Raw genomic sequence first — 13,158 nt, 5'->3', positions numbered from 1 at the left:
TCTCACCCTCCTTCTCCTCTTCCTGGGCTTAAGCTCAGGCTTAACTCCTCACACATGGTGTGATGGCCTTAGTTTGCTCATCTGTGAAATGGGCACAGAAGTGGTTCCTTCCCTGCTGGGCACAGGGGTACTCTCTGCATTGGGAAGTTCCTGCCCCTGCCTGGGCCCCCTGCCCGGAATGAGGGACAGTGGTGTGGTTGCCCGAGGCAGCCCTGAGGCCCACAGGGAACCCAGGGAGGCATCCAGCCCTGACAGTCAGAGGAGGCTTCCTGGAGGAGGTGTGATGTTAGAGAAGGGTCTTGGGGCTGAGGGTGCACAGCTGAGGCAAGACGGGCGTGGGACATGGAGGGGAGGGGACACAGGGCCAGGTGGGGCCAGATGTTGCAGGAGTGGGGGTATCTGTGTCACCGAGTGACAGCGGGGTGGTTGCCTCCCACGACTTACTGCCTTTCTCACACCTTGGACGCTCTCCTGGCTCCACCTTCCCAGCCAGAACTTTAGGAATCTCCTTAATGCCCCCCACCTCCCATGACATCAGCCTCCCATTCCTCTCCTCTCTCTCCCATCTGGACAGCCCCCAGCCTCCTGACACCCTGTTTCTGCTGGGGACCCTGCTTCCCTTCCCCTCTCCACCTAACATGCATTTGACTTTGCTCCTCCCATTCAAAGCTTTTCAAGGGCTCTTCATTGTCCTTGACAAACGAGCAAAAGCTCCATGACACGGCTACGCCCACTCCTGCAATGCCTGGCCCCACCTGGCCCCACCTGGCCCTCTCTCCCCTCCCCTCTATGTCTTGCCTTGGCTGTGCACCTTCAGCCCCAAGACCCTTCTTTAACATCACACCTCCTCCAGGAAGCCTTCTCTGACTGTTCACTGCTTCCCCGTTGGGGCCGGATGCCTCCTTGGGCTCCCAGAGGCCCCAGGGCTGCCCCATTTGGCAACCACCCTGCCCTCCTCGTTGTATTGGGTCTCCCATGGCCAGGGTGAGGGGCTCTTCTAGGGCTGACTCTGCTTCCTCTCCGCAGCCTCCAGGGGACACGCTATGACTCTGGAGGGTCTGTGTTTGGCAAGGGGCCCTCTGGCCCGGCTCCTGCTGGCCTGGTCGGCCCTGTTGTGCATGGCAGGTGGCCAAGGCCGCTGGGATGGGGCCTTGGAGGCTGCAGGTCCCGGACGTGTGCGGAGGCGGGGCAGCCCAGGCATCTTGCAGGGGTGCGTGGTACCTGGGATGCTGGGAGATCCCTTCGATGTGGATCGGGCTGTCGTGGGGCCAGCGGAATGCCCGGGGGATGTCTACCCGGGCAGGGACTCACCAGAGCCATCTCGCTGTCCCTGAAGGCCGAACGTGTGCGGCTCCCGGTTCCACGCTTACTGCTGTCCGGGCTGGAGGACATTCCCTGGCAGGAGCCAGTGTGTCGTACGTGAGTGCTGCTGCCTTCTGGAGGTGGGGGGCACAGGACAGGGACACTCTTACCTGCCTGCAGGTCCAGCTCTGTTTACACAGGGACTTAGCCAGGGGCCTCTGGCTGAACCACAGGAATGGCCCTTGCATCTGTCCTCAGGGTTCCAGGCCAACCTGCCATGTTCATTTCCTTTGCCCTACAACCTCTTTGTGTCTGTCTGTCTCTCTGGTTCCCTTTCTTTGTCTCTGCCTCTCTCTGTTCATCTCTGCTCGTGTCTCTCTCTGTTGGTTTCTTTTCTTTATTATTATTTTTTTTAGAGATGGGGGTCTCTGTGTTGCTCAGGCTGGTCTCAAACTCTGGCCTCAAGCTATCCTCCCATCTCAGCCTCCCAAAGTGCTAGGATTCCAGGTGTGAGCCACTGCACCTGGTCTCTCTCTGTTGGTTACTGTCTATCTATCTGATTCTCTCTCTCTCTCTCTGAGTCTCTTTCTGTCTGTCTCTCTCTGGCCTCACCCTCTCTTTCTGTCTCTGGAATCTGACTCCACTTCCCAGGAGACACCCAACCACAGTATCCATAACCCCAGCACCTCCGGCTCTGTCCTCACAGCTCGGCAGCTCTGGCCCAAAGAAAGTTCTCTCCCGATGGCCGTGGCAGAATCACCAACCCACAGCCTGGGTCGTACCACCTGCCCAGCCCAGCCTGAGAGTGGGGGGATGTCCCATGAAAAGAGGGGTGGGTGTGCTATGAGCAGAGCTAGGGATGCAGATGACCAGCAGCGTTCACCGAGGTATTCTGGCCAGCCCGGACACTGATGGAGCAGGCATGGCCCAGGCTCGGTCCTGGTCTTGACTGCCACCTGCTGCACCCATCCAGCCATCTGTAGGCACGCCTGCGGTGAGGGCTTCTGCTCACAGCCCAACCTGTGCACCTGTGTGGATGGGACGCTGGCTCCCAGCTGCGGGGTGAGCCGAGGTGAGTGGGAAGTGGCCTCTTGGGGGAGGGAGAAGGTCACAGGGTTCCGGTTACCACCAGGAGCCCAGGAAGGACAGTAGTGGGGCTGAGCATGCCTAGTCCGGCAGCCTTCCTGGGAGGACATCTCGGGGCCTGTCTCCACCTTACTATGCATCCCACCTTCCTGTCCCCAGGGTCAGGGTGCAGTGTGAGCTGTATGAATGGGGGCACCTGCCGGGGGGCATCCTGTCTGTGTCAGAAGGGCTACACAGGCACCGTGTGTGGGCAGCGTGAGTATCCCTGTGGGACTCCCCTCCTTGCACACTTGGGACTGCGATCCCAGAGCATTGGTCTCTGCTGCCAGCTGCCCACTGCCCAGGGGGTCCTTATTCCTGGCCTGGAGATTGCAGGGGACATTTATTGTCACAGTCTTTTTTTTTCTTCTTCTTCTTTTTTTTTTTTTGATACAGAGTCTCGCTCTGTTGCCCAGGCTGGTGTGCAGTGGCACCACCTCAGCTCACTTCAACCTTTGCCTCCCAGGTTCGAGCAATTCTCCTGTGTCAGCCTCCCGAGTAGCTGGGATTACAAGCACTCACCACCATGTCAGGCTAATTTTTGTATTTTTAGTAGAGACAGGGTTTGACTATATTGGACAGGCTGGTCTTGAACCCCTTACCTCAGGTGATCCACCTGCCTTGGCCCCCCTAAGTGCTCAGATTACAGGCGTGAGCCACTGAGCGCGGCCTCAGTCTTATCATTCAACCTGGGCCAGATCCTGGGGATTCCTGGGTGAAGAGGGGTTTACTGTGAACCCCAGCTCTCTCTGCTGCCGGGGGACCTCCGGCCACCACCCTTTCTCCCTCCACAGCCATCTGTGACCGCGGCTGCCACAATGGGGGTCGCTGCATTGGGCCCAACCGCTGCGCCTGTGTGTACGGCTTCATGGGACCTCAGTGTGAGAGAGGTACCAAGCACGCGGGGGTGGGAGGCAGACAGGGGACTTGATGAAGGAAAGGGGGTTTCCTGGAAACCCCTCAGACATGGCCAGGCCTTGAGAGGCCTCAGCTGCCCTCCTTCTTGCAGTTGGGGCAGTCTGAGGACATTTCTTTCATTTGCTCATCTGTTCTCCAAAACATCTGCTATTCACTGGCTCTGAGCGATGGCCTGTATTGGAGTCTGGTAGGAAAGAGAGAGGATGTGCCGGTTTGAGGTGTAGGGAGAAGAAACTGCAAGCAGAAGATTCTTATCTGGGGGTTTCAAGGCTAAGACAAGGGTTGGGGCAGCCTTGGAGCACATGAAGGACAGAGAAACCATCTGCTCCATGGAAGGGAGTCAGGGAGGGCTTCCTGGAGGAGGGGACCCCTCAGCTGGATCTAGTAGGGTGGATTGGACCTCATGAGATGGGCAAACCCCCTCTTTATTGCACTCTAATTCTTTTTTTTTTCTTTTCTTCTTTTTTTTTTTTGAAATAAAGTTTTGCTATGCCACCCAGGCTGGAGTACAGTGGCACAATCTCGGCTCACTGCAACCTCCGCCTCCCAGGTTCAAGCCGTTCTCCTGCCTCAGCCTCCCGAGCAGCTGGGATAACAGGCATACATCCCCACGCTCAGCTAATTTTCGTAATTTTAGTAGAGACGAGGTTTTGCCATGTTGGCCAGGCTGGCCTCGAACTCCTGGCCTCAAGTGATCTGCCTGTCTTGGCCTCCCAAAATGCTGGGATTACAGGAATGAGCCACCACAGCCAGTCACCCTAACTCTTAAAAATGATCCCATTTTTAAGAGGGCTAAAATGGATGGGGTCCCCTGCTGAGAGGTTGTTACCAAAATTAAGAGGGTGGATGTACCAGGAGTTTGAGACCAGCCTGGGCAACGTAGTGAGACCCCCCTCTCTACAAAAAGTAAAAAATTAGCCTAGCGTGGTAGTGCATATCTGCAGTCTCAGGCTGAAGTGGGAGGATTGCATGAGCTCAGGAGTTCGAGGCTGCAGTGAGCCGTGGTGGTGCCACTGCATTCCAGCCTGGGTGACAGAACCAGATCCTATCTCTCTTAAAAAAAAAAAAAAAAGAAAGAAAGAAAGAAAAGAAAAAAAAGAAAAAGAAAGAAAGAAAAGAGGCCAGGCACTGTGGCTCACGCCTGCAATTCCAGCATTTTGGGAGGCCGAGGTGGTCAGATCACTCGAGGCCAGGAGTTTGAGACCAGCCATGGCCAACATGGCAAAAGCCATCTCTACTAAAAATAAAAAAAAATAAATTAGCTGGGTGTGGTAGCACGTGCCTGTAGTCCCAGCTACTCGGAAGGCTGAGGCATGATAATTTTTTGAACCTGGGAGGCAGTGAGCCAAGATCGCACCATTGCACTCCAGCCTGGAAGACAGAGTGAGACCTGTCTCAAAAAAAAAAAAAAAAAGAAAGAAAGAAAAGAAAAAAGGAGAATGGACACAGTGATGTCTTTCTTGTGAGCAGTGAGGTGTGGCAGGGACAGGGAGAGAAGAGGGAAGGAATCAAGATGAACCCCAGGCCTGGTCTGAAAATTGGGGAGAAGCTAGTGGTGCACCCTGGCAGGGAGGAGGAAGACTGAGCTCTGTGTTGGCTGGGGGACTTGCAAGTTGTCTGGGAAGCAGCTGGACACTTAGGCCTGGGGCTGAGACGGCGGTGGGAGCTGCTCCGTCCATGGGGACTGAAGCCCAGGGTTCAGCTGAGGATCCCCGCTAGAGAAAGCAGCACCAGCAGAGACAGCTACCTGGGCATTTAAGCACAGACAGAAAAAACAGAGCCCACAGGGGGCTGAGAAAGAGAAAGAGAACAGGAGTGGGTGGTGTCAGAGACGTCCAGGCTTGTGAGATTTTCAGATGCAGGAGGCATCTGAGTGCCTGGCGTGGCGTTTTGGCCCAGGAAGGCGAGGATAGGCAGGACCTGGGTACTAGAAGCTGGAGGGGCTGGGGAAGTGACCTGGGTTTGAGGGTGGGCTTCTGGAAACTGCAGAATTGGAACATGGGCTGTTGGAGGCAGGCCAAGCTCTGGGTGGCAGGAGAGTGAGGGGGAGGGGGAAGTGGGCGAGCTACCAGGAATTGCGTTTTGGCATCAGGACAGCTGGGGGGTGGGGGTCTCTGTGAAGCCCCTCCTCCTTATGGGGCCTGAGTTGGGGGTGACTTTGGCTTCTTCTCTTGGGAGGGGCTGCCCTTGTTTGAGAGCTAACTCCTTTATTGGAAACATCTGGAGAAGAGAGCCAAGAAGTCGCATCTGGGCTCATGTACTGGGGTTGGGGGAACCAATGCGGTCACCTTGGGCTGGGCCTGATGGGGACTGGGGATGTGATGTTGGGGGTCCAGAGAATTTAGGCAGATAACAGATCCTTCCCCAAATCTGGGCGATATGGCAGGGCCAGGCATATGCTCAAGTACTAGACATGCCTTTTAGCTGGGTGTCTGTGGGTCCCTGCCCAGGCCTGAAGGGAGGACAGGCCTGGGAAAGGAGTCCCATCAGTTCAGACAGGGTGTTCACACAGGCCCTGAGCTTTATGGGCTTGGAGATCCTAGTCTCTCTCTTGGAAGTTGGTCAGGAAATGCTTTGAAGAGAAAGGGTTTTGAAGGGTGAATAGGAGTTTGTTAGGTAGGGAAAGGGGAGCAAAGATACTCTATTTAGGAAGGGAGCAGCATAAGTAAAGCCTGGTCTGTGGGTGCAGGGGGCGCTGAGAAGGTGTTAGAGACGCAGAGATCGCTAGACAGGGGCAGTCCTCAGCCAGGTACCCACATCTGTCTGCCCTGCAGATTACCGGACGGGACCCTGCTTTGGCCAAGTGGGCCCCGAGGGGTGCCAGCATCAGCTGACAGGCCTTGCGTGCACCAAGGCGCTTTGCTGTGCCACTGTGGGCCGTGCCTGGGGCCTTCCATGTGAACTTTGCCCTGCACAGCCACACCCCTGCCGCCGAGGCTTCATCCCCAATATCCACACGGGGGCCTGCCAAGGTGAATAGTGGGGTCAGGGATGAGTGGGAGGCCTTGGCTGGCTTGGTTCTTCCCTCTGATGGGCCTCTCACTCCCTTGCCGGACTTTGTCCTTGCAGATGTGAATGAGTGCCAGGCTGTGCCAGGCCTGTGCCAGGGAGGCAGCTGTGTCAACACGGTGGGCTCCTTCCATTGCCGCTGTCCAGTTGGACACCGGCTCGGTGACAGCAGTGTTGCATGTGAAGGTGGGTGACTGGAGGGGGACAACCTGGGAGCTCGTCTGTGACTCGCGTCTAGGGGGGCTCAGGCTCCCCTGCAGGAAGGCAGAGGGGTCAGGCTGGTGAGGTGCCCAGTTCTGACCTTGTCCCTGTCTATGTAGATGTGAATGAGTGTCTCCGCGTGCCTGGCCTCTGCTCCAGGGGTGACTACCCCAACACTGTCGGGAGCTACGTGTGCCCCTGTCCCCGAGGTTTTCCCTGCAGCCTGGATGACAGCCACTGCCTGAGTGAACCGAGGGGCTGGAGGGGGAGAGAGTGGGTAGGAGAGACACCACCTTGTTCAGCTCTCTATCTCTCTCTCTCTTTTTTTTTTTTTTTTTTGAGACAGAGTCTCGCTCTGTTACCCAGGCTGCAGTGCAGTGGCGTAATCTCAGCTCACTGCAACCTCTGCCTCCCGGGTTCAAGAGATCCTCCTGCCTCAGCTTCCCAAGTAGCTGGGATTACAGGTGCCCGCCACCACACCTGGCTAATTTTTGTATTTTTAGTAGAGATGGGGTTTCTCCATGTTGGCCAGGCTGGTCTTGAACTCCTGACCTCAAGTGATCCACCTCCCTTGGCCTCCCAAAGTGCTGGGACTACAGGCGTGAGCCACCGCACCCGGCCCCACCATTTTTGAGATGGGGAAACAGGCCCAGAAAGGGGAGGTTTGCTTGAGTCCAGTCCACAAGTCCAGAACACACTCAACTCCCCAGACCCCCTGCCCGGGTGGCGGTCCCTTGGGCTGTGGCTCCCCCTGCAGGCCCACCCTTCAGCAACCCCCCGACACTTGACCTGGCCAAGCGGGAACCCACCCCGCACCCCGCGCACTCAGGCCTCTCACTGCTTCTTTTGCTGTCTTGATGAGCTGAATGTCAGGTCCTAGAAGTTGCCCGTGGCCAATAGGGCTGGCCCGGAACATGAACGCTGGTGGTGGAGGATGGGCAGCGTCCTGGTTTGGGGAGACAGGAGTGGGCGCTTGGAGGTTTTCCAGCATCACTCGGTCGCCTCATGTTAGGCCACTACCAGGCAGGGCTGAGAATATTGTGTCTGGAGTTCAGCCAGTATGCTATGGCCAACTCTAGACTTTCTAGGTCTCCACCACTGGGGGCCGTCACAGCTGGCATTAGGGGTAGCAGTGGACACATGCCCTGGACTGCGGGGTCCTCTGTCCACTGCTAAAGAGCAGACCCTGGATTTGACAAACCAGCCTCTGAACATAGGCTTTGGAATCAGTCCAGGGCTCCCACCCAGGGCAGCTCACAGACCCTGTGGGCAAGTGACTTAATCGCTCTGTGCCTCAGTTTCCCCATCTGTAAAATGGTAGATGATAGCAGTACCTAGCTCAGTGAAGACTGAGGAAGATATCTTTTGGGGAGTACTTTGCAGAGGGCTGGTGCCTACAGGATACTTAATACACATTCATGGACAGCAGGTGAGGTTGAGGCTGTGACCACTTAGCTCACGATGTGTACTTACAGCAATGACAGGATCATTTTTGATAAAATTCTTTTATTTTCTTGTTTTTAGACACAGTCTTGCTCTGTCCCCCAGGCTGGAGTGCAATGGCACGATCTCGGCTCACTGCAAACCTCCACTTCCTGGGTTCAAACAATTGCCTCAGCCTCCCCAGTAGCTGGGATTACAGGCACCCACCACCACGGCCGGCTAACTTTTGCATTTTTATTTTTATTTTTATTTTTATTTTTTATTTTTTATTTTTTATTTTTTTGAGACGGAGTCTTGCTCTGTCGCCCGGGCTGGAGTGCAGTGGCTGGATCTCAGCTCACTGCAAGCTCCGCCTCCCGGGTTTATGCCATTCTCCCGCCTCAGCCTCCCAAGTAGCTGGGACTACAGGTGCCTGCCACCTCGCCCGGCTAGCTTTTTGTATTTTTTAGTAGAGACGGGGTTTCACCATGTTAGCCAGGATGGTCTCGATCTCCTGACCTCGTGATCCGCCCGTCTCGGCCTCCCAAAGTGCTGGGATTACAGGCTTGAGTCACCGCGCCCAGCCCAACTTTTGCATTTTAGTTTCACCATGTTGGCCAGGCTGGTCTCAAACTCCTGACCTCAGGTGATCCACCCGCCTCGGCCTCTCAAAGTGCTGGGATTACAGGCATGAGCCACCGTGCTTGAGCATTTTTGTTAAAATTCTTATATTCTGTCTCTCTTGCTTAAGGGGCCTGTTGGGCCTCCTGAGATTGGGAAATCGAGTTTCCCGTCCTCCTCCTGCTTTTGCAGCTGTGTGACTTTGGAGGAGTCTGTTGACCTTTCCTCGTCTGGGCAGGCCCAGCCCCCTTTGAGGGGCTATGATGAGACTGAGAACGAAAAACCCTGACTCCCACACACGTACCTGGGGGGTCCCCAGGTGCACGGGGCGGGGACCAGAGAGGTGGAAACATTTGCGTGTTTTCCCAGCTTGGGGCAGGTCAGGGGCGGCTCTCAGTGGCCCTCCCAGCTCCTGGGAGGAGTTTTTTAAACTGTGGGCTACCGGCCAAGCTCTGCATTTTTAAGCCTAAAAATATGCTCTTTAAGCCAGAGCCTGAGAAATCCGATCGCTGCATAAAGCCATTGACCTTGAGGGCGCAGTGGGAAGTGGAAGAGTGTTGGTGGTTCTCATACCTGGGGACCCTATCTGCCTCAGTCTCCCCGGGGGCTATGGCCATCAATCCATCCCTCGACTCCTTGGGGCCCCTGTCTGAAATTCACATTAGGTTTCTGCGTAATGCCTGAAGCCAGCAAGCAAAGACACACAGCTGCAGATCTCGGTGTCCCTGCCTGGTATCCCACTGGGGCAGTCCTTCCCCACCAATGGGTCTTCCTCAGTGTGGTTGGATGCCTGCAGCGACGGGGAGCTCACTACCTCTGTGCGATAACTTGGAAATCTTGGTGATAAGAGATGGCACTGAACGAGCGTTGGCCACATGTCAAACTTTTCTTTTTTATTTTTATTTATTTATTTATTTTTGAGACGGAATCTTGCTCTGTCGCCCAGTCTGGAGTGCAGTGGCACGATCTCGGCTCACTACAGCCTCTGCCTCCCGGGTTGAAGTGATTCTCCTGCCTCAGCCTCCCAAGTACAGGTGCGTGCCACCACACCTGGCTGATTTTTGTGTTTTTAGTAGACACGGGGTTTCGTCATGTTGGCCAGGCTGTTCTTGAACTCCTGACCTCGTGATCCACCCGCCTCAGCCTCCCAAAGTGCCGAGATTACAGGCGTGAGCCACTGTGCCTGACCCTTTATATTTTTTGAGACAGTCTTGCTCTGTTGACCAGGCCAGAGTGCAGTGGCATGATCTCAGCTCACTGCAACTTCTGTCTCCTGGGTTCAATCAATTCATGATTCTCCTGCCTCAGCCTCCCAAGTAGCTGGGATTACAAGTGCCTGCCACCACGCTTGGCTAATTTTTGTATTTTTAGTAGACACGAGGTTTCGCCATGTTGGTTAGGCTGGTCTTGCACTCCTGACCCCAAGTGATCCGCCCACCCCGGCCTCCCAAAGTTCTGGGATTCCAGGCATGAGCTACTGCATCTGGACTATGTCAGACTTTTCATCCAGGTAATACTTTCCCCAGGTGAGGTGGATGCTCCAAGTGTCCCCATTTTATGGAGGGGAAACTGAGGCACAGAGCGGCAAACAGACCCGTCCTACAGGCAGTGCTGCTACAGCTGGAATTTGGATCCAGGTCTGGTCATTGATGTCCCGTGCTCATGGGCTCACCCTCTGATCTTTTACAGACCACCGGGCCGGCACCTGCTTCTCAGTGCTTTTCGGGGGCCGCTGTGCCGGAGACCTCACCGGCCACTACACTCGCAGGCAGTGCTGCTGCGACAAGGGCTGGTGCTGGGCGGCTGGCCCAGCCCCTGAGCTGTGTCCTCCTCGGGGCTCCAGTGAGTAAGAGTTGCAGCCTGCAGGGCTGCGGGGGAGGAGGGGACAGGGGAGGACCAAGGGCCTGGCCTCAACCCGGCTTCCTTGCAGATGAGTTCCAGCAACTGTGCGCCCAGGGGCTGCCGCTGCTACCTGGCCACCCTGGCCTCTTCCCTGGCCTCCTGGGTTTTGGATCCAATGGCATGGGTCCCCGTCTTGGGCCGGCACGACTCAACCCCCATGGCTCCGATGGGCGTGGAGTCCCCAGCCTGGGCCCTGGCAACTCTAATATTGGTGAGACTTGGGGCTTGGGAGGAGCGTTCCAAGACTTGAAGGATGGTCCTGGATCTGGGGAGAGAGCTTTGAACAGGGGAGGGTGTCCAGGCCTCAGAGAGAAGGTTAGGGCTTTGGAGAGGGAACTCCTGGCCTGGATGGTAGGGATGACAGTGCTGGTAGTGGATGGGGATGGAGGTAACTGGAGAATCTGGTCCTCAGAGTTAGAGTTTGGGCTGGACACAGCGGCTCATGCCTGTAATCCCAGTACTTTGGGAGGCCGAGGTGGAAGGATTGCTTGAGGCCAGGAGTTTGAGACCAGCCTGGGCAACATAGCAAGACCCTGTCTCTACAGCAAATTTAAAATTAGCTAGGTGTGGTGATGCGCACCAGTAGTCCCTGCCACTTAGGGGGATGAGGCAGGAGGATCGCTGGAGCCCAGGAATTGGAAGCTTCAGTGAGCTGTGATTGTGCCACTGCACTCCAACCTGGGTGACAGAGTGAGACCCTTTCTCTAAAAAAAATAAATAAATAAGTCAGGGTTTGAGCTTTGGGTGGGAAGCTTGGGTCTGGTGTGGGGGTCTGAGATGAAGGATTTAGGTCTGGGTTGGGGTCTTGCCCCATAATGAGGATTTGGGCCCAGAGTGGGAGTCCAGGCATCTCTGGGCCCAGGTTAGAGGGATCTAGGCTCCAGATTGAAGGAATCCAAGGCCCCAGGTTGGAGGGATCTAGGCCCCAGGTTGGAGGGATCTAGGCCCCAGGTTGGAGGGATCTAGGCTCCGGGTTGGAGGGATCTAAGGCTCCAGGTTGGAGGGATCTAGCCTCCAGATTAGAGGGATCTAGGCTCCAGATTAGAGGGATCTAGACCCCAGGTCGGAGGGATCTAGGCCCCAGGTTGGAGGGATCTAGGCTCCAGGTTGGAGGCAGCTAGGCTTCAGGTTGGAGGGATCTAGACCCCATGGTGGAGGGATCTAAGCCCCAGGTTGGAGGGATCTAGACCCCAGGTTGGAGGGATCTAAGCCCCAGGTTGGAGGGATCTAGGTCCCAGGTTGGAGTTCTGAATCTAAGGCAGGTCTCTCTGGGTGAGAGGGGGCAGAATCTGAGCTGGGGCAGGGTGCCAACCTTAGAGGGGGTATCTGGGCCCAGAGAGGTGAAGCCCAGGCTCCAGACTGAGGCGGGGGCCAGCCACTGCTCAGATGCCTCTGCCGGCCCTACCCGTAGGCACTGCTACCCTGAACCAGACCATTGACATCTGCCGACACTTCACCAACCTGTGTCTGAATGGTCGCTGCCTGCCCACGCCTTCCAGCTACCGCTGCGAGTGTAACGTGGGCTACACCCAGGACGTGCGTGGCGAGTGCATCGGTGAGCCACAGCCAGGTGGGGAGGGTGGGTTCTCACTGCCCTGCTGGTGCTGGGGCTCAGGGTCCTCTCCCCTCAGATGTAGATGAATGCACCAGTAGCCCCTGCCACGACGGTGACTGTGTCAACATCCCTGGCACCTACCACTGCCGGTGCTACCCGGGCTTCCAGGCCACGCCCACCAAGCAGGCATGCGTGGGTACGGCTGTCCGTCCGAGAGTGGGGGTGATGGTGGGGGTTCTGGCCCAGGCTTGGAGGGTGGGCGGCGCCTCTTGACTGCTCACCTGCCTTCCCCGCAGATGTGGACGAGTGCATTGTCAGTGGCGGCCTTTGTCACCTGGGCCGCTGTGTCAACACGGAGGGCAGCTTCCAGTGTGTCTGCAATGCAGGCTTCGAGCTCAGCCCCGACGGCAAGAACTGTGTGGGTGAGTTGGGGGTGGGCGGGTGGGCAGGGGCTTCTGGGCCCCACTAGCTGCCTTTTATAGTCACCTCAAATCTTCACTCTGCCCGCAAACCCACCTCCCTCCCTATAATGTCTCTTCTGCTCACCTCTGAACCCAGCAACCCACCTTAGACCCTTCTTATCCCCCAACCACCTTGACTCTCCCCTTCATTTCCTCATTCCTCAATTTATTCCATGAATCACAAAAAAGGACCTTTTGGGGCCAGCCTTGGTGGCTCATGCCTGTAATCCCAGCACTTTGCAAGGCTGAGGCAGGGGAATCTCTTGAGCTGAAAAGATTGAGGCTGCAGTGAGCTGTGCTCGTGCCCCTGCACTCCAGCCTGGCTGATAGAGCGAGACTCTATCTCCTAAAAAGAAAAAAAAAAAAGATCACACCTGTAATCCCAGCACTTTGGGAGGCCGAGGTGGGTGGATCACCTGAAGTCAGAAGTTCGAGACCAGCCTGACCAACATAGTGAAACCCTGTCTCTACTAAAAACAAAAAATTAGCTGGGCGTGGTGGCAGACACCTGTAACCCCAGCTACTCGGGAGGCCGAGGCAGCAGAATCAGTTGAACCTGGGAGGCAGGGGTTGCAGTGAGCTGAGATCACACCACTGCACTCCAGCCTGGGCAACAAGAGTGAAACTCTGTCAAAAAAAAAA

The 13,158-nt window shown here is 56.1% G+C and overlaps 1 protein-coding gene across 1 annotated transcript in view; it reads left to right on the top strand.

The window, feature by feature from the left end:
* Window positions 1–1,028: 1,028 nt before the first annotated feature.
* The window catches only part of FBN3 (fibrillin 3), a 101,863-nt gene continuing 89,733 nt past the window's right edge, over window positions 1,029–13,158 (top strand). Inside the window, exons 1-12 of the mRNA XM_011943601.1 lie at window positions 1,029–1,210; window positions 1,337–1,419; window positions 2,276–2,374; window positions 2,548–2,643; window positions 3,222–3,317; window positions 6,120–6,317; window positions 6,415–6,540; window positions 10,288–10,440; window positions 10,529–10,711; window positions 11,912–12,055; window positions 12,132–12,251; window positions 12,352–12,477. Of these exons, the coding sequence (XP_011798991.1) occupies window positions 1,044–1,210; window positions 1,337–1,419; window positions 2,276–2,374; window positions 2,548–2,643; window positions 3,222–3,317; window positions 6,120–6,317; window positions 6,415–6,540; window positions 10,288–10,440; window positions 10,529–10,711; window positions 11,912–12,055; window positions 12,132–12,251; window positions 12,352–12,477 (1,591 nt within the window). The 5' untranslated portion in view covers window positions 1,029–1,043. The remainder of the gene's footprint in view (window positions 1,211–1,336; window positions 1,420–2,275; window positions 2,375–2,547; window positions 2,644–3,221; window positions 3,318–6,119; window positions 6,318–6,414; window positions 6,541–10,287; window positions 10,441–10,528; window positions 10,712–11,911; window positions 12,056–12,131; window positions 12,252–12,351; window positions 12,478–13,158) is intronic.

Source organism: Colobus angolensis, unplaced genomic scaffold (assembly GCF_000951035.1).
Source record: "Colobus angolensis palliatus isolate OR3802 unplaced genomic scaffold, Cang.pa_1.0 Scaffold22, whole genome shotgun sequence".
NCBI lineage: Eukaryota > Metazoa > Chordata > Mammalia > Primates > Cercopithecidae > Colobus > Colobus angolensis.
Note: the sequence above shows the minus strand (reverse complement) of the source record. Positions and strands in the feature narration are given on the sequence as shown.